The following is a 20,274-nucleotide window of genomic DNA, read 5'->3' on the forward strand; positions in this document are numbered from 1 at the left end:
AATGGCTGCTATTAAAAACAAGATGGCGGCTATCAAAAACAAAATGGCGGCTATCAAAATCAAAATGGCTGCTATTAAAATCAAAATGCGCAGTCAAAATAAAATGGCTGGTGTCAGCTATACCATTCAATATGACAAATTTAGGATGACTCAGTGGATATAACTACTGGGCGTTGCCCCACAATTGATGTGCAATTAACTATAAATGACAGGAATTTTACTTCTGTCTACACTTTAACCTCCGCTGGCCTGTGTTACTACACAGATCAAGCGGGTAACATATATATATATATATATATAATTTTGGAATGAAATATCTTAATGAGTCATCCTAAACCTTGCTAGGCGTGGCCTGCACATACTGCGGCAAAATATCAAAATATCAATACTTGGAGGTAGCTTGAAATATCTAGCGCTTTTATCCAAAAACAAGTTATGGCATTCACAGTCAGCGATTCTTGAACGATTGATTGTGTTTATCTAAAGAAAATCAGAGAAAGGGTAGGTTAGTAGTTGGGGCCCCCCTACGATCACAGGTGCTGCTCCCCTCTAGTTACTCAATTTTCCTCTTCCCTTCCAGACCCTTTGCCCATACCTCCTCTTTCCTCTCCTCTCCCCTTCCCCTACATCCCTTTTCCTTCTCGTAAAATGGTGCAGAGTGCCAGAATTGGCCCCCAGGCCTTGAGTTTGACACGTGCTCTATTCTTAACTACAGTGAAAAAGAAATTTGTGTTGTTGGACTTGAACAGAACATTGAGAATGTAGATTTACTTTTCAGTTGCAGGAAGTCAGAAGTTCTTCACATCTTCACAAGCACAGCTACAAGGTCAATCTCTTGTTGAAGGTTTTTTCAACATCAGAGCCAGGTAAACATTTTAGCCTTGGAAAGAAAATCTAATCTAATGAACAAAGGAAAACAATGCACCTCAGATCAATGGGAAAAAACGATGCTCAGAGAATGCACAGAAATATGACTTCATGTTTTTCCTTCGGAAAGAATGAAACTTACAAACCTCTCTCCTGCCACCACTGGGAGCACTTTGGCCTTCACATTCCACACAGTTTCTTTTCTTCTTTCTTGCCCTGGAACTTCTCTGGCTTCTCATTCTACTTTTTGATGTTACTGTCACTTGTCACTACCAAACCATCACCACTGCTTGTCTATTACTGTGCTGTCTAGATGTCTACTTGATTAGCCAGTACCTGGCTTTTATCTGTATCTGGACATATCACAGAACCACATGGCGTACATAGCGTTTTGTTTCCTGGTCACTTTGGCGCAGGGTGAGCCTAATGACGGCTCTCCCTGCTGCTGCTGAAATTCCGGGCGGTGTTAATTACAATTCCCCCTCTGAGACGTAGCAACTCGAGGGGAAGTTATTTGGTATCCGGCACCTGAATTACACTGATGCGTGGCCATAGACATAATAACGTTATGTCTATGGCTGCACCCAGGACAGGTGCAGTGCAGGGAAGAGCACGCACCAAAATGACCTGCCCCAAGAGCAATGGGGGGGGGCCTGATTATTGGCTTGTTGATGGCCTGTAATTATCTATAACCACACCCCCTAACAATGTGATGGGCTAAACATTTGTTTTTTTTATAGATATACCTATGCACAGAGGGAAATACTGGTTGCTTGGTAGTTGGAAAAAGCCCTTATTTCCCACAAGGTAACAAGGCTCACAGACAGGAAACTGTCAGGACCATGGTCCTGACATCACCCTGTGGGAGAGTAATTCAGATATCAAACCACGCTTAAACTAAGATTTCTGCTATTTCTGCTATTTCTGCTATAATGAGCTGGTGACAAGCAATTTGAATAAAATCAATATAAATAAATGAATAAATAATCAATTCAGTACATTTATTTGTGCACAAACACAATAAAAACAAATAGCTTATATGGTTAGTATATGATTATCAATAATAAAATCACAAAATGATGCATATGCATATCATTTAATTGATCATCTTTGGTATCCTACAGTCAACCAACATCACTTGTACACACTGCAGTGAAAAAAAGAAAGTGGTGTCTGCATAAGATAATAGGGCAGTTATAGTGCACAATTCCCAGTGTTGATTGGTCTGTAATATGCAAAGTTATTTGGTGTATTCACTCGCTTCCTGTTAGGTAATAGTCACTCACTTCCTGTTAGGTAATAGTCACTTGCTTCCTGTTAGGTAATAGTCTATGTTATGCAGTTGACAGTGGCGTAGCTAAGGAGCTGAGGGCCCCGATGCAAGTTTTACTATGGGGCCCCCTAAGCACTCAATACACAACAATTGATACGGCGCACCAAAACCTGCCAATGGCAACTACAGTGTCAGGGGTGCAAGAGGGGGATGGGGAACAGTGTGTTAATGATTATTACTATTCAAAGTATCTATAGAAGTGATTATTATGAGCACAGGGCAAATACAGAGCTAATACTGTAGTTAAGGGAGGGCCCTTCGGGGCCCCTCTGGCCCAAGGGCCCCGATGCGGTCGCTACCTCTGCACCCCCTATTGCTACGCCCCTGGCAATTGATGATTGTAAGTCAATGCTCCTTTTGGAGTTGTGGTAATAGTTCAGTACTGCTATTAGGCAGTAGAGCATTAATCAGAAAAATAGTTTCACCTACTTGGATTAGTGGTAAGCGAGACTGGCAAGAGAGCTCATTAGCCTGTAGCAAAAGCGCTCTGGAGCTGCATGCAGCAGCTGGTTACTACTCACAGATCCCTGTTGCAGTAATCTCGGATTGAGTGACCTCCGGCAGAGCGGTGGGCGTTTCCTCGTTGTCCTCACAGTTTAGGCAGTGGCAATGCAAACTCACGCTTAGCTAACCCGGGCCAGTGGTGCAGCTAGCGTGGCAGATGTAGTGGTGCAATGTGCCTCCCCCAGTAAACAGGTCTGGCTCCATCCTGGATGGGATCAGATGACAGTGCACTTGTTACTCGAAGAGCTTACTGCAGCCCGTCCATCCTCGTTGCTTGTGACGTCACACACAATCAGCTTCCGCTTACTAGTTTCAGGAGGAACGCCTCCCTTCATCAGAGCATAGCTTCTGGTTGGTCTTTGGGGAAAAAAAATCTGTGTTTAGGTCCCGCCTATCATGCATGTCATTTCCTGTCCTGTCTCATACGCTGCTGTTCATGTCCATCAATCTGCTGAGTGTGTCTGCAGAATCTTAAAGGGGACAGAGTACCTCATATTTTGGTTCTTAAAGAGAACCTGTCACTGTTGTTGTTTAGAATGCAAAAAGCTCTAAATCCTAAATCTATATGAGGTACAATATTAGCCACACAGACCCCCCCTGATGATCTATTTGAGAAAAGGTAAAGATTTCTTGTGGGAAAGGGGGTATCAGCCACTGATTGGGATGACGTTCAATACCTGGTAACAGTTCCTCTTTAAAGGGATAGAAAAATGTAAGTGATATAAAAGAACCTGGCCCCTGCAGCCACCCTGTGTCTGTGGCGGTCCCCCACCTTGGCTTAGTTTCACTTTCAGCGACCACTGCGCGTGCGTCACCCTGGCCGCGCGCATCCTCGTTCGCGCTCCTGTCGCCGGGAGTGCCCTGTACAGGCAAAGTAGAGATTTTCTCAACAGGCGACAGGCGAAACTGAGCCAGGGCAGGGGACCAGGGGATCGTTGAGTACCCACATGGGCACAGGGCGACTGCAGGAGGCCGGTAGAAGCCCCAGGTAAGTAAAACTGCCATTTTTATATCACTTAAAGGGAACCTGACATGAGTAAAATTATTTAAAATAAACACATGAGGTAACTTCAAATGCACATTACATAGTTACCTTGCCATCAGTTCCTCTCAGAAGCTCACCACTTTCTTCTAAAATTGATCCTTTCCAGTTTTGACAACATTTTGTTGCGGCAGCCAGACTGATACATTCTTCTCACCGCAGTGCCTCTACAACTCCGCTCTGTAAAGCACTACACTGGCTCCCCATCAGCTTTAGGATCAATTTCAAAATCCTGTGCTTGGCCTACAAATCAGTGCACAAGACCTGCCCGACCTACATCTCTGATCTGGTCCACAGGCACATACCAGCCCGCCCCCTCCGATCCTCCAATGACCTGCGCCTAGTCGCACCACGCATAACTCAGTCACACGCACGATTGCAGGACTTCACCAGGGCTGCCCCTACTCTCTGGAACTCTCTCCCACCAGCCGTCAGACTCGCCCCCACCTTTAATACCTTCAAACAAGCTCTCAAGACTCACCTCTTCACGCTCGCATACCCCCCTACACCAGTATCATAATATGTTCTGTTAGACCCCCTCTCAAAAGACGCACCTATTGTCTCCACCCCACCCTTTAGATTGTAAGCCTCTGGCAGGGCCCTCCTCCCTAATGTATCCATCTTGATTATGCAATCTTACTCACAACCACCCTTCTTGTAGACTCGAACAGTCTCTATCTTGACCTATGACACTGTATTGTTATCAAATCATTTGCATGATCTTGTTTTGTTGTGAGTTTCCGTATGTTCTACCTGTATGTTAACCCATTTATCTATTGTGCAGCGCTGCGTAATATGTTGGCGCTTTATAAATACAATAAATAATAATAATAATAATAATAATAATAACTGAAATATATCAGTTGCTGCCAGTTATATATCAGTTGCTGTCAGTTATAGCTGAGAGGACTACTGATTTGCCAAGTAATTTCCCTATGGCTCAAATGGGCCATGTTACAGTTTAACAGTGTGCTAACCAGAAAGCTGTTAGGGGGTAATGGACATTTTCATAATGGAGGACGGAGAATTCCCTTGATCACAGTGGACAAACAGGATGCAGGACAGGAGAAAGAGAATGAGGAGTAGACTACACAGGAGGTAAGTATGACTTGTGTATGTTTATTTTGACTTTTTTAATTTTCAATTCAGGTTTTCTTTAAGTATCCCTTTAAATATATCAACAAGCGTTTGCATCTGCTTTCTCTGATTTCTTACAGAATAACAGCAAAAAGATGCAACATAAATAGTTCTGGGGAGTCTTTGTTTTGTTCTTTTTCTTTGCTTTTTTTAATTGAAAGCTAATTTATCTATCTACAGACAGAAAATGGCTAGGAGTGCTCCGAGGCTGTGTGATATGTATTAATTGAGATCTTTTTTTCTTCTTCTAATCTATTAAGCACTCATTTGCTTTCAAGCGCAATCCTTTCAAGGTCAGAAAACAAGATTGGTATTTATATAGGGAAATTTCAATGGCAGCCTTCTGAAGAAATGAAAGCTTTATCCTTTTTATTTTTTCCCCCCAACAAAGTAATTGTGTTCTTTGTAGACAAGTATGAAAGAGGCGATTCTGTTTTCTTTGTACCATTGTCTATAAGTGAGTATAACAGCTAATTACACGTCTTAACAGCCTGTGGGTTATTCATATATGCAAACACATTTTAAAGTTCAATTACATTATGTTGTCATTTTGAATAGCGTGGGGGAGGGGAGTCATTGTTGTTTGTGCGCCCGTTGAAGACATTTCCCCTCACTTCCTGTTCCCGGAAGCTCCATACAGCTTATAGCAGGGGTCCCCAAACGTTTTCGGTCAAGGGCCGGGTCAACAAACTTCAGACTGCTGGAGGGCCAGAACATACATAAAATTATGTTGAAAAACATTCCATTGAATCTAGGTATTGAGTCCTGCCCAATCATACCCTGAGGAGAACGCCCAGCAGCAGCCATTCAGTCATGTGGCGCCCGAAGAATGTTTTTGTGCACCAGACAGTGAAGCATACCCAGGTGACAACCTGCCATCCAGTTGGACAACAGTGTTACCTGATGCAGAATTGGAAGCCAGCAATTTTTATCCTGCTGTCGTCTCGGTTCTTTACTACATAGATTAGCCATATGCTTTTTCCAGGGTTTTGACTCAGACACTGATTATGCCAGAAGATCAACAGGGCTGCCAGGCAACTGGCAATGTTTACATAAATATGGCTTCTTCAACAGTCAAGTCAGCTCAATCTTTTTTTTTTACATTTTGTGACTTTAAGTTTTATGAATCTACATGCTTCATGATTCAAGGCATGTTGATTCATTCACAGGGGATCGGTTGCCTTGGGGGAACACTTGTTCCCCTTCTGCAATCGATCCCCTGTAATAGCAACAGGGAATGAGCGCACACCCGATAGGAACAAGCATGCACCCGCCGCAACAACGCTGGATGAATGTATTTGTCCAGATCGCCGCTAAGCGGCTCCTGCTAGACAAATTTATTTGTCCACTTTAGGCTTACATGGTTAAAAAGGACCTCCCTCACCCCAGACATCCACAATAATACCAACAAGTGGTGGGTGACCTCCCCCCGAACCCCTTTCCCCTGCAGTAACATGTCACCCCTTTCCCCCACACACTGGATACATTCAATGGTATGGAGTCAGTCAGACCTGTTACTGGTTGCCACATGTTCCCTCCTCCTCTTTTTGGTCTCCTTGGCAGCTGCACCTCTGCTGTCATGACATTGGGATGGCAATTTTGTTACCTGATGCATGCAGTTGCCGTGGTGCTACCAAGCTTCAAGGAACTTCCTACTTGTTGACACCCGCACTGCCAGGGTCACAGGCATCTGTTATCGACTAGTCAGTGACTAGAAGTTACTTACTGCAAGTCTGCTGCAACACTCCAGTCCACTCCACACCACATCACAGACTCCACATTCACAATAAGGAGGAAGTCTGAGGGAAGGGCCTGGAGTAGTGTCTGTACATGTGCCTGGTCCCATCCCTCTGCTGTGTGGCACTCTGTGTATAACCATGTCCTGTAAAAGGTGACTAGACAAAAAAAATCACATAAATTTAGATTGAACATTGCGATGAAGAATGCTGGGTTGGAGGTCAGACAATGTAAACATCTAACTGTCTACGCTGCTATTTGAACTCATTTATTTCTTGTACGACTGTCCAAAGGATATATACATTCCTCACAAGTTTTGCGTGCTCTCCTGTGTGGGTGCTCGGAGGAAAATGCTAAGAATAAACAGTCACATCAGTAATAAATATATAAAGACAGGAGCTAATTATACGTGTTTGCTTTTTATGCTTTTGGATCATTTGTAAGAAAACATTCTCCTCTACAAAGGTTTGGCCTGCAGCAGGGAACGGAGCTTGTCGCAGTCAGCATCTTTCTTCTGCAGGTTCCAGAGATAAGCTGGCATTTCCTGCAAAATCCACTGTGCCACTTTCTCTACAGTTAGTAAATTGTTCTAAAGGGGTCTTTAATGTCTTATTTGAAGCCCACCTCCAGGCATGGATCTTAAATTACCATCAAATTTTACCTTTCTTTTTGTCAAAATTAGACTTTTCCTGGTAAAAATCACCCAGATTCAAAAATGTAATTCCACATACTGTACTAAAGTCAGCTACTCGACTCATTCATTTTTTTTCTTGCTCCTCATCTGCTGCTCCTCTCTTTCAAGCTCTTTATTGGCTACCAATTAGCCAGAGAATCCACTTCAGATTCTTAATCCTAACCTACAAAGCTTTCTACAATTTTGTTCCCCCATACATCTCCTCTTTAGTCTACAGATACTAACCCAATCGTAATCTCCGCTATGTACACGATCTACTCTAGAATCACCTTTTTGCATTCACGTATACAAGACTTCTAGCAAGCCTCACCCCTTCTCTTGAATACCCTTCCAATACCTAACCGTCACTCTACAGCAGGTATGTCAAACCGGTCCTAAGGGGGCCGAGATCCTCACACATTTTTCATACAGCTCAAATAAATTGATGGGTGTGAATCAGGAAAGGTGTGGTCCATCAGGTAGAACACATTCCTTTCTTTCTCAGTCCATCCTAAACACTGGCATGGATCTGGCCCTCCAGGCCTGGAGTTCCGACACATGTGCTCTACAGCCTTTGAAATATTTAAGCCCTAACGCAAAACTATTTTTTTTTTCAAACAAGCATACGCTCTACCTTAAAGCGGAATATAACCCTGCATTTCAACTTTGCTCTAAAACATTGTTTACAGCATATTATATGCAACCAGCATTTTTTTTTTACTACACCAGCATTGGAAGGGTTACACACACAGCTTTAAAGTTCCTGGAGAGAACTGCTGCCGCATCTGAAGTTTAGATAGATACATTTAAGCAAAACAAAATGTAACAACTGTGGAATGTGACTCACTCTCTCTGACTGTGCAGGAGCTGGAGGACAGCCAAAGAGTGTGTAACATTCCTCACTTGCTACATTTTGTTTACGTAAATGTATCTATCTAAACTTCGGCTGCGGGAGCAGTTCTCTCCACGAACTTTAAAGCTCTGTGTGTAACCCTTCCAAAGCTGGTCTAGTAAAAAAAAAATGCTGGTTGCATATAATATGCTGTAAATAATGTTTTAGAGCAAAGTTGAAATGCAGGGTTATATTCCGCTTTAAGCCATTCTCCCTCAATCTTCGGCTGACTTGTGCTTACTAGATATATCCCCAAAACACAGGTATACATGTTGTGTGTTACGGATCAGCTAATAATAGCACTATCAATTTTGGGCGCGTCTACCTTCTTAATGTTAAAGTGGATCCGAGGTGAACTTTTGCTCGTTGCATAATTGTGTTCCTTTCCTATTGTTTATAGGGCATTCCTCAAGCCAAATACTTTTTTGTTTTTGTCTTAATACTCTAATTCCCTATAAACTAAAGAAGCCACGCCCACAGGTTTTCAGAGAGCCAAGGCACTTTCAGACAGTAGCAAGGGCTCATGGGAGCTCATTCTGGGCAGGAGGATGGGGAGGTATTACTAGCTAGAGATTTCAGAGGCAGAGGGGAGGAGGGAGGAGGGGAAGAATTAGGTTTTTTTGCATGGCTGCTGTCATTGTATCACAGGTATAATCAATCATATTATATTAAAGCTGTTTGCAGCTAGATTTGCTGTGTAAACTATCTAAACTTTAGATAAGATATATAGACAAGTTACTTGATATAGTTTTTCATCTCGGATCCGCTTTAAATTATTGGTTTTGTAATTTTAACTCAATTTTGCACATGTTTGGGGCGCCATTGCGTACAATCGAAATTTTACATAAAACAATGAAGTATGATCACTAACCAGAGATTTGTGAATGTGAATTTAGACTTTCATTGTCTTATATTGTGTATTCTTATTACGGTAATTGACGATTATATCGATAAATGTGGATTATATCAATATATTTTGTTTATATATACAGATTTTACGTTATCAAATATATTATCGTTTCTATGTGTAAAAGGATGTTTCTGCAGGTGGGGTGGTTAGGGTTAGGCCCCACCAGGGAGTTTGGTTAGGCACCACCCAGGGGGGGGGGGGGTCTTAGGGTTAAGCACCACCAGGGAGGGATTAGGGATAGGCACCACCAGGGGAGGGTTCTGTGTGAAAGTAGGGAGAAGTTAGGTCATAGTAATCACCAGGAGAGGGGGTGGCTAGAGTTAGGCACCACTGGGGGGTCGGTTAGGGTTAGGCATCACCAGGGGAGTGGTTACTTTTAGGCACCACCAGGGGGGGGGGGGTTCTGTGTGAGAGTAGGGTTAGGTGAAGCTGTATTGTTGAATTATGTTAAGATTTTTAACATAAATGTATTTTCGTTATTAACTTCCATATGTTTTAAAATGGTATTTATTGTTAACCAGTTTAGTTAACAATGTTTATCATTATTGCTGATTACCGGTAATAATACTAGTAATAGTCAAAATTAACGATTTTACATTTCAAATACCGTTATTTATCGACATTTCTAAATTATTGCTATTTTTATTTTTGCCGGTAAATCACGCCTTTTTCAAATGTATGTTTTATGTTACCCCACTCTTGTTTCCTCCCTATTCCTTTAGATTGTAAGCACCCCTTTAGATTGTAAGCAAGGAGATACGCAATGAGGATTACCTCACCTCTGCTAAGCAGTCTTATTTCTCCTCGCTCATTTCCTCACAGTCCCACAACCCAAAACAATTGTTTAACACCTTTAACTCCCTACTTCGTCCCCCACCTCCTCCCCCTACCACATGTCTGTCAGCCGACGACTTTGCATCATACTTTACAAGCAAGATTGATGCAATACGTAATAGCTTCAACACGCAACCACTTTTACCAGCTCAAACGTCACCTATAAATTCCTTCTCTCCGCCTGCACCCTCGCCCACCACTAACTGCCTTCCCCCCGCTCCACAAGACCACTCTCCCACTCTGACATCTTTCACCACACTAACTGAACAGTGTCTTTCCTCACTAATCTCCAAAGCGCATCTCACTACCTGTGCCCTGGACCCTTTTCCCTCTCATCTAATCCCCCAGCTTTCCTCCTCCTTTAATCCCGCTCTAACAACTCTATTCAACATTTCTATCTCCACTGGCACTTTTCCTTCCTTATTCAAACAAGCTATAATCACACCACTAATCAAAAAACCCTCTCTCGATCCAACTTCTCTATCCAACTACCGTCCTGTCTCTCTCCTCCCCTTTGCTTCTAAACTGCTGGAACGTCACATCCACTCAGAATTGTCTGCCTTTCTCTCTACCAACTCCTTACTTGACCCCTTTCAATCTGGATTCCGCACACACCATTCCACTGAAACTGTCCTCACGAAAGTTGCTAATGACCTACTGGTAGCTAAATCCAAAGGCCAGTTCTCCATTCTAATACTCCTTGACCTTTCCTCTGCCTTTGACACGGTTGATCAGGCTCTGCTTCTTCAGACACTGACATCTTTAGGAATCAAGGGACAAGCACATTTCTGGATCTCCTCTTATCTCTCTGGACGCTCTTACACTGTCTCCTTCTCTAACACCAATTCCTCTCCACACCCACTGTCTGTTGGTGTACCTCAAGGCTCTGTTCTTGGGCCACTTCTTTTCTCAATCTACACCCGTGGCCTGGGACAACTAATTAACTCTTTTGGCTTCCAGTATCACCTCTATGCGGATGACACCCAAATCTATCTCTCAGCTCCTGACCTGTCCTCACTACTATCCAGAGTCCCCGACTGTCTACGTGCCATTTCTGCATTCATGTCCTCCCGCTTCCTCAAACTCAACATGACTAAAACGGAAATTGTGATTTTTCCACCATCACTATCTTCACCCCCAATGACCTCAACCACTAAGGCCCGCTGCTTTGGGGTTATACTTGACTCAGAGCTCTCCTTTAAACCTCACATTGCCTCATTAACCACCACCTGCTATTTCCAACTCAAAAATATATTTCGTATCCGTCCCTTCCTCACACAAGAAGCCACCAAAATGCTTGTTCATGCCTTAATCATCTCCCGCCTAGACTACTGCAACACCCTGCTCTGTGGCCTACCAAAAAACAGGCTAGCACCTCTCCAATCCCTTCTAAATTCAGCAGCCCGCCTCATTCACCTTTCCACACGCTCTTCCGATGCAGCCCCACTGTGCCATTCTCTCCACTGGTTACCCATTACCCAGAGGATCCAGTTCAAACTCCTGACTCTAACATACAAAGCCCTCCACGAGTTGTCTCCTCCATACATCTCCTCACTAATCTCAAGATATTGTCCCTCCCGCAACCTTCGCTCCTCCCAAGAAATTATCCTGGCCTCTAAGCTGATCACCTCCTCTCATGCTCGCATCCAGGACTTTACACGAGCATCACCCCTTATCTGGAACTCTCTACCACAGCCTGTACGTCATGCTCCAAACCTCGGCATCTTCAAACGCACTCTTAAAACACACCTTTTCAGACAAGCTTATAACATTCTATAGCCCTTATTTACTTCTCTGTCACAATGTAATCAGAGGCAAAGAATCACTGCCTCATCCATCCTCCACCCCCTTACCTAGTGTGTCCCCCACAACCCATTAGATTGTAAGCTCGCAAGGGCAGGGTCATCCTCCTAATGTTTACTGTTCTTGTAACAATATTTGTGCTGCTTGGAACTCTGCTGTACATTTGTTAGTTGTATCTATGTTCCCCTTGTCGTCTTATTGTGCTTTGTAAAGCTCTGCGGAATATGTTGGCGCTATATAAATAAATAATATTAATAATAATACCAGCAGGGAGATTGGTATTGTTACTCACCAAGATGAATGGATGGGGCAGGCAAATCACAGATGTAGAAGAATGGCCATACCAGCTCTGATTTGTATGTTTCTCAGATGCATGAGTGCTTTCAGAGAAATGGAGTGATTAGGAAGATACCGGGCATTGCTGTTATCTGTTTCTCTGAGCCTCTATTCCCTTATCATATGTTTGCAGTCCGGAACTGAAATACAACCGCTTGTCTTACAGATTCCAGTACCAGTCATGGAGATAAGCTCCACCAATCATCCGGTGAAAGTGGGCCTGTCAGACGCCTTCGTGGTGGTGCACAAGATTCAGCAGATTCCCAGTACGTATCCTGTTATATCACTTCCTGTAGATTGTCTTCCTGTATGGCTGTATCGAATGCGTGAGGCATTAGTGTGTTCGTACTGAAGCATGCAGTAGGTACAATGTTTTACAATGAAGCTGTGATCAGTAACGCAATGTACTATTTAATGTGCAACTCAGCTTTTATTGAGAAATAAGCAGTCCTTCACTTTGTTTCTGTGGACCCTGAACAGAGGTAAAAAACCTAGGGCTCCCTCCAGACACCGTAGCCCGCGAGGTCCCTCGGTGTCCTCGGGGTCCCCTCCGTGGTCCCGATGGCGACTCCGTAAACCTGGCGACTTCAGTCTTTCAAGTACCGGGAATGCGCAAGACTCTTATGGTGATGGGCACAATGACACGCCGGGTGCCTGGAGGGGCCACACATGCACTAATTTGGTGCACCTACCAGAGCCACCAGCAGGACCACGGAAGGAACCAGGAGGATGCCGAGGGATCTTGCAGGCTACGGAGGGCTGGAGGAAGCCCTAGGTAAGTTCAGATTTGCTTTTTTTTACCTTTGGATCAGGATCCCTTTAATATCAATCATTATTCCATTTCACCCTGGCGTTCGCTGGGATGAGCAACTGACATGATAAAGTGTAATATTCCCCATTACTTACCTTTCATTTGCTAATTCTGAAATGTTGTATGAATGAAACTGCATCCGGCACTATATGCGTAATTTATGTGTACTTACATGAAGTGGTAGATATCATCTGGCAGGAAAATGTAGTGAGAGTCTTAAGTCCTACCGTACATTGAGGTGGAAAGGTGCAAAGCAGGTGCTTTCGGCTCCTGGGGCCAGGCCTGTATTGTCTGTTGTGCGCCCCGCTATAGCTATAGTGCACACCGCACACAAGTAATTCCGGGTTCCAGGAAATTGCCAGGCCCTGAATTACTTCTCCCTCCGAGTTGCTATGACTCAAAGGGGGAATAGAATTTTACACAACCGGGAATGTTTAGCGACAGCAGAGTGCGCTATCATTCGGCTCACCCTGCACCCAACTCAACAGTGGCGTACATTTACATATGCGGAAATATGAAACTGTGGTTGCTGGGCAGGAGCAAGCAGACAGACTGCCGTTTCGCACAAGTGTGCTTCTTCCGAGGCTTATCAACTAAGGTATCCAGGAGGTGCACATGGCTTTCTGGCACAGGGTGAGCTGCACGACGACTCACCCTGCTGAGGTACAAATTGGGGGGGGGGGGGTGTTGCTAAATACTCTTCCCCCTCTGAGTCGTCGCAACTCTGCACGGAATGCAGACTATTAGCATTACTGCTATAGCTACGCCAAACTTTGGCTCTACCCAGTTTCACGGCAGGTGCTGAAAAGCCCTGTTTTGTCCAAGTTGGACTGAAGAAGTTGCCTGTACTTGTGACAAAATGTCCTCTAAAAAAGACAAAATGATGCCCTGCAAAACTACCTTATATCTTCTTTGCATTTCACGAGTTTGTGCAGAAAGCCATCTCATTCCCGCCTATCACGTTGTCCATTGCTGGAGTTCCACATGGCTGAAGTTCCAGTGGGGACACTAGGCAATTAGCAGCGTAATTACCTGCCTCAGCTAATTCTCTTTCCCGAGTACTCTCCCAGCAGTGATCAGCACTCTCATCACCATGCCTTTCCTGGTATGCGAAAACCCAAAGATTCTTGGCTAGTACTTGTACGCCGGACTAATTATACAGCAAACATTATTATTTCCCTTTCCGTGGGACGCCGCATAAAACAGCTCATTAACTTCAGGAGAGAAGGGTGATTGGCTCTATCGCAGCGCTGGGCATTGCCTCGGGAGCAAGGCTGTGCTTATCAGCTTCCTTCTGTATGTGCAGGTGGAGAGCCAGAGCCACCCGACCGTCCACACCATCGCTGGCAATGTCCCGAGCAAACTTCAGCAAAGGTCATCGGGAAGGCTGAAGCAACACAAAAATCACATAGATGTATAAAAAACTAACATAACCATAATGCATCACTTCAAAGAATGGTGCAAAACACTATTTACATAAAAATAACCAAAATATAGCACTGTGGAAGTTAATAGAAGAAGTACCACATGCGTTGCCACAGCTTCGTAAAAAAATTGTATATCTCGAAAAAGTTGGTTGGATTGAAAAACATTTCACTCAATAATCAACTATTTTTATCTTTTAGATTTTTAAAGTGGACCCAAACCAAACATTTTTTTTAATTCAAAATATTTAGTTGCACCACTCTGACACCTACAAAGATAAATAAACACTCCTTCAAGTCCATGAGCATTTCAGTGCATGCTTTTCACCCTTCTCTTTTCATAACTAGGGTTATACAGGTGGCAGCCGTTAGCAATTCCTCCTTTGCCGGACACCCGTTTGCCGGATTCTGTCCCGGCAATATGAAAGGAAGGGAGGAGTTCCTCCAATAAATGTAAAATATTTTATATTTGTCATCATGCAGCTGAAAAAAAGGCTGCTATTTATTATTATAATTTAGAAAATAGATTGTATTTCTAAAATCCTGTATTTTTAATTTGGGTCCACTTTAATATGAATGTCTTTTTAATATGGATTTTTCAAATGTAATTTCTCATGACATCTTACAAACTTCATTTTACACTTTCCTTTCTGCAACCACTCATTGATTTCTGTTTATTAATTCAAATAAATGAATAAACCAAGTACAATACAGTTACATTTTATTACAATTCTATCTAAATTATTTTTCTGACCTGTTCCCACTATTCCCCTTAAAGTTAACCTAATATGAAAGGAAATAAAAGTTTTATACATACCTGGCACTTCTCGCTGCGAGGTGTTCCTCGCTGTCCTCCTCCAACTCCTGGATCCTCCGTAATTCAGTCCGGTAAACACATCAGTCAGTGAACACTGCACATGCGCGGGCGAGCGTGCCATTGTGCTCCCGTTGCCGGGAGACATGACAGAGATGCTCGCAAGCCGAACAGTGCCTGCGCCGACTGGCGGAATTACTGGACTAAATTGTAGAGGATCCAGGAGGATGGCAAAGGGATTGAGCAGCCTAAAGGGCTGGAGGAAACCTCAGGTATGTATAAAACTTTTATTTCCTTTCATCTCAGGTACACGTTAATATAGCAATTTTGGTGATGATAGCATGTATGGCAGCTTTGCTACCGTATTAACCGCAAAAGTTGGCATGAAATTGCTTGAAATGGCAAAATTAAGATTTCTGGCAAAATTTTGCACTACGATTTTGCATTGTAATTACAGTACGGATAACAATGCAAAATTAGATGATGCGAAACTTGTGCTCATCACTAACCAAAAGTGTTCCTTGCTCCAGAGAAAAAGTTTTTAATTAAGAATCTAGACTGAAATTAAATAAACCCAATGAAGATTAGTCAAGGTCCTTTGCAGATCTGCAGAAGTGATTAGCTAATCAGGGTTTAGAACTACTTCTTGTTTACACAAAATCTGTCCAGGGCAGGAAGGACAGAATGCACCTTCCTCCTTATTAATCACAGGTGTGCTAAGGTTCTGCTTCTGTTGGGATTAACTCCTTTATATACCAAACTTTGGTCTAACAACAAAAGTTGTTTAGGGAATACCTTTAATGAATAACTGTACAAGATTTCTCTGCAAACTTTCTAAACTTCAAAGTGTACCCAAGCCGAAGCTCAGGTACAAAAGTAAATACTTACCTTAAGAGAAGGAGGCCTCAGGATCCTTTTGAGGCTTCCCTATCTGCTCTGCTCTCCCTGGTTGCTGAAGTGGCCCCCCAGAGATTGGCAACATAGCTAGTCGTCTCCAACATAGCTAGCATTGTCTCCAATTCCTATCGGGGCCCTGCGGCTCCTGTTCTGCATTCTTGGCCGCGCTGTAGATGCTCCAGCCTGTCCGCAGCCCGCACATGCACAGTAGCACAGGAGGCAACTTCTTTAGTGCTGGCAGGTGATCTCTGTGGAATGTTTGTTTACTGAGAATTCTAATGCCTGGTACACACCATGCAATTTCCCATCAGATAGACAGGTTGAAGAGATAATTATCAACAGGTCTGATCTGATTTCCGATTATTTTTCTGATCGATTTCTGATCAGACTAAATAAATCATATCGGGCCTGTTGGAAATTATCTATTCGACCTGTCCATGTATGGAAATTGCATGGTGTGTACCAGGCATTAAGCCACTACAAAAGATCTCTGGTCTCCCAGAAAGGGATTTCCGCATAAAAATTAGCCTAGGCTAAGCCTGAGTGGAAGGGCGGGGCTTCATACCAAAATACAGCAATATCTATAGCTATAGGAAGTGTTTCTGATGCTGAAACCGGGAAAAACCTGGGATTCCTGAATAACATACTGCATTCTACTATATGTCATTACAGTTCCTCTTTAAGCTCTTATTTCTCTTTAGATGTTCGGAGGAGAACAATTTTCGAGTATCACAGGGTTGAGCTAGAGATGTCCAGGATCACTAACTTCTCAGCGGTGGAAATGTTGCCTCTTCCAAGTAAGTGAATGGCATGCTGGGTAATACATCAGTTGACAGAGGACATGTTTCCATCCATTGATTTAATGACGTGTGACGTGACTCCGAGCATGAAGAATTATCCTAATGGAGGAGCCGTCAGAGAAAGCGCAGAGTTTGTGTAGATCATTCAAAGAATAAGCGAGCGGAATACATTACGGTTCTCCCTCAAACACACATTTTATATATTCGATGCCATGTCATTATTTAAAGTGCTGCATTATTGAATGAACTCTCAGGATGTGCAAGTCCGTTTTATGGATTTTTTTTTTTAAATGAATACAAGAAAAGAACATTAATTGTCGGCAGCTATTTAACTGGGTGGTCATTGATCGGATCCGTTGGAACTTAATTATTACTTTGGTTTATAGACAATGGGTTCTGAAAGCATGTGCAGATAATTTCCTGCCAACATTCCAGCCACCTAGCAGGACTGGTGGACAATGTGAAGGTGTTTTTTATATTGTGCCCATGTGTCATGGACCTTGTTACTTGGAGACCTTGATGTGGAGGACAGCTTCTCTTGTAGCCCACCATCTAGAAGTCTTGGGACTGAAACTGGTACCTTATGATGACCGGTGGCAGAGGGCTCATTGACAGGTCGAGATAACAATTAAGGTTGTCAGCCTGGTGGAGGGTTGGTATTGGTTTCGGTAGTCAGACAGGCAGATGTCTGCCATGAACTCAAGTAGATGCCAGGCAGGGATTTGGCAACAAGGCGGGTAGTTGGACAGAAAGAGGCCAGCTACGGAGCGGTTGATTGGACAAATTAAGGCAGGGCCGGTTTAGCCAGCACGGGGGCCCATCACCAAAGGTACCTTGGGGGCCCTTATCAAATTTAGCCCCCAGGCCCTTCCACCCCCTCCCCTGGAGTCAGCTTCGACACTTCACAACAAGAAAAGGGGGCTTCATCCACCAATCACCGCTCGTTTTGGCTTGCGGACTCTCGTATGGCTGCATGCAGTTCCTGGCCACTACTGTCTCACAGAACTGGCCGCATGTACTTCTGCCTATATGCGTGCATGATGCACATCATGGTCCACCCGGACCACCGCAACATGTCATTACATTGGTGGGTCTTCACCACATGACCTAGCACCTCCAAACTTGATTGGAGGAGGCAAGTCAATTGTTATTGTGTCTTCTGTCTGGACAGATGTGAGGTCTGGTGGCGCTGAAGGTCCTGGCAGTGGATGGGGGCCCTGGAAGCTCTGGCCCTAAATAGAGGATCAACAACTGAGAGGGTGCCCAGACAAACAAGGGTTAGGCATCATCATCAGCAAGCACAGGGCAGACATAAGATCAAGTCACGAAACAACTCACTCAAACATGAACTAGATGTAATACTTCCAACGCTGGTGAGCGGTTTTCTCAGTCTTATGAAGACTGGTTGAAATTCTCATGCCTCTTTGTTTTACAGTACACAGACTTACACCACACTGTGCACAAACGTTTGTGGCTTTTTTTTTTTGAGGCCACATTTTGGCGTGCAACCTTGCTCTTGGGCACTTGTACCTACCACCCACCAGACCTTGGCAGGCAAGTGACTTTAACACCATGGCTTTGGGAGAGCAATTGGATAAGTAAGCTCCATCTGCATATCAGTTCACACTTCACCCGGATCTCCAACAGCCAACCGAAGCGGACAGTGCAATGTCAACTTCGATGGTCTATAGTGGTCTGCTTGGAAACCAGAGCAGATAAGTTTCCACTATAGACTTCTATGGGAGCTTGTCCATAAAAAATGTGCAGATCAGGACTTTGCATTCTGCTGACTGTTGCGGACTGACAAATGTAAACAGATCCTATTAATAACATAGAAACCATTGAATGTCCATTTATAAATTTGGCAGAACAGACAAAAAAGGTCCATTTGTGAACTGAGCCTTAGAACTTGCTGCTGGTATTAAAGCAAACCTGAAGTGAAAATAGTAAGTTAAACAATTGCATCTGGAGTTCTAATTCTAAACAGGACTTTCCTGGAATACACCAGGGTTTTTTTTAAAGTTTTTATCATCTCAGCTGAATGATACATGTTTTGTAGTGTTTACTTGTTTCCTGCACCAGAAGCGTCCATATACGGGTAGATTTCCCTATTTTATTTCCAGAGGATTTGTTCACTGTGATCAAATCTGCTGGAAATCCATCCCTACAAAATATCAGATCAAATTTCAATCGGTTTTGCCTAAAATTGATTGAAATCAATTGCTTTAATTACTGGTTTATTGTAAATGAATGGGACCTGCACCTCATTGGAGAGAATCACAGAGCAACACAAGTGCTGTGCGTTGCTATGGCCACCTGCGTTGCACACTGTGCGTAAGTGGGCATGGTCTTTAGGCAACGATGTAGAACCTACTTATTTTCCCGCCATTATTGCTCAGCATTGTGCCCTATATGTTTACCACGTGATGGGCTACACCAATTTAGGGTAACAGGTCAGACATGCAATCAAATTCAATAGAAGATGCTTTTTAACACTTTTTGCAGTAAGGCCCCTTTTACACTAGGAGACTTTCTTTGTTTGCGTTGCGTTACCCTTTCTGCATGCAGGTTAATGCAACAGCAATAAAAGTCTATGGGACCTAGTACACTTACGCCATCGCGTTGCACGGATGCTTCCAAATGGCCGCCAACCCACTACAAAGTCAACAACAAGGACTTTCACGATGACTCAGCGGGGGGCAGAATACATGGAAGTCTATGGGTGATGCAGAAATGTAAAATTTGTTGGTGGTGGCGGTGTGGCCCTTATGTGCGGAATGACGCAACGGCCGGCAGGGAGTACGTCACTGGGCAAGAGTCAGCCAAGGGCATGCGAGGACATGCAAGGGGCATGTGGGGGTGGGAGCGGCACTATGTATATGACCTTGTTGGCGCACTCTGCCGCAAGATATATGAATTACAATTTGTACTGTACAATGGGATGGGTGCAGAACATTGCACCGCAAACACACTGGCCAGGTGTAAAACCGGCCTTTGGCCTGGTTCACATTAGCTTTTAAAAACGGTCCATTCCCGGATCAAAGGGAACGGATCCAAATGAATCCAATGTTAAGTTATGGATCCGTTCACATCCATCTGTTCGAACTGATCCGTTCTGCACGATCCACTGAACACAACTTTCCTCCAGCAGCAATTTTTTCAGACAGCTGAGCTCAGAGGAACGGAGACAGAAGCTGAAGCCTTGCATTGGGGGCAATGAGAACACGGACTGTTCTAGCCAGGAAAAACCACTGTAGTGATGGGGGTCTGGGGGGGGGGTCTGGGGGAACGGAACAGAAGCAGCTGAACAGCAGCAGTATGAAAATGGTAATTAGATCCGTATTCACAGATCCGTTTGCCACTTAACCCAAGTGTGAACCAGGGTCACGTTTCTGTCACCTCTCCATTTAATAACATTGATCGGCGTTTAAATGAAACGTGCGACGATTGACGCAATGGC

At 43.8% G+C, this 20,274-nt stretch overlaps 1 protein-coding gene across 1 annotated transcript in view; it reads left to right on the plus strand.

The window, feature by feature from the left end:
• PLXDC2 (plexin domain containing 2) overlaps window positions 1-20,274 on the plus strand; it is a 634,490-nt gene that overhangs the window by 453,794 nt on the left and 160,422 nt on the right. Inside the window, exons 7-8 of the mRNA XM_068235593.1 lie at window positions 12,235-12,334; window positions 16,716-16,811. Of these exons, the coding sequence (XP_068091694.1) occupies window positions 12,235-12,334; window positions 16,716-16,811 (196 nt within the window). The remainder of the gene's footprint in view (window positions 1-12,234; window positions 12,335-16,715; window positions 16,812-20,274) is intronic.

This window comes from Hyperolius riggenbachi, chromosome 5, assembly GCF_040937935.1.
Source record: "Hyperolius riggenbachi isolate aHypRig1 chromosome 5, aHypRig1.pri, whole genome shotgun sequence".
NCBI lineage: Eukaryota > Metazoa > Chordata > Amphibia > Anura > Hyperoliidae > Hyperolius > Hyperolius riggenbachi.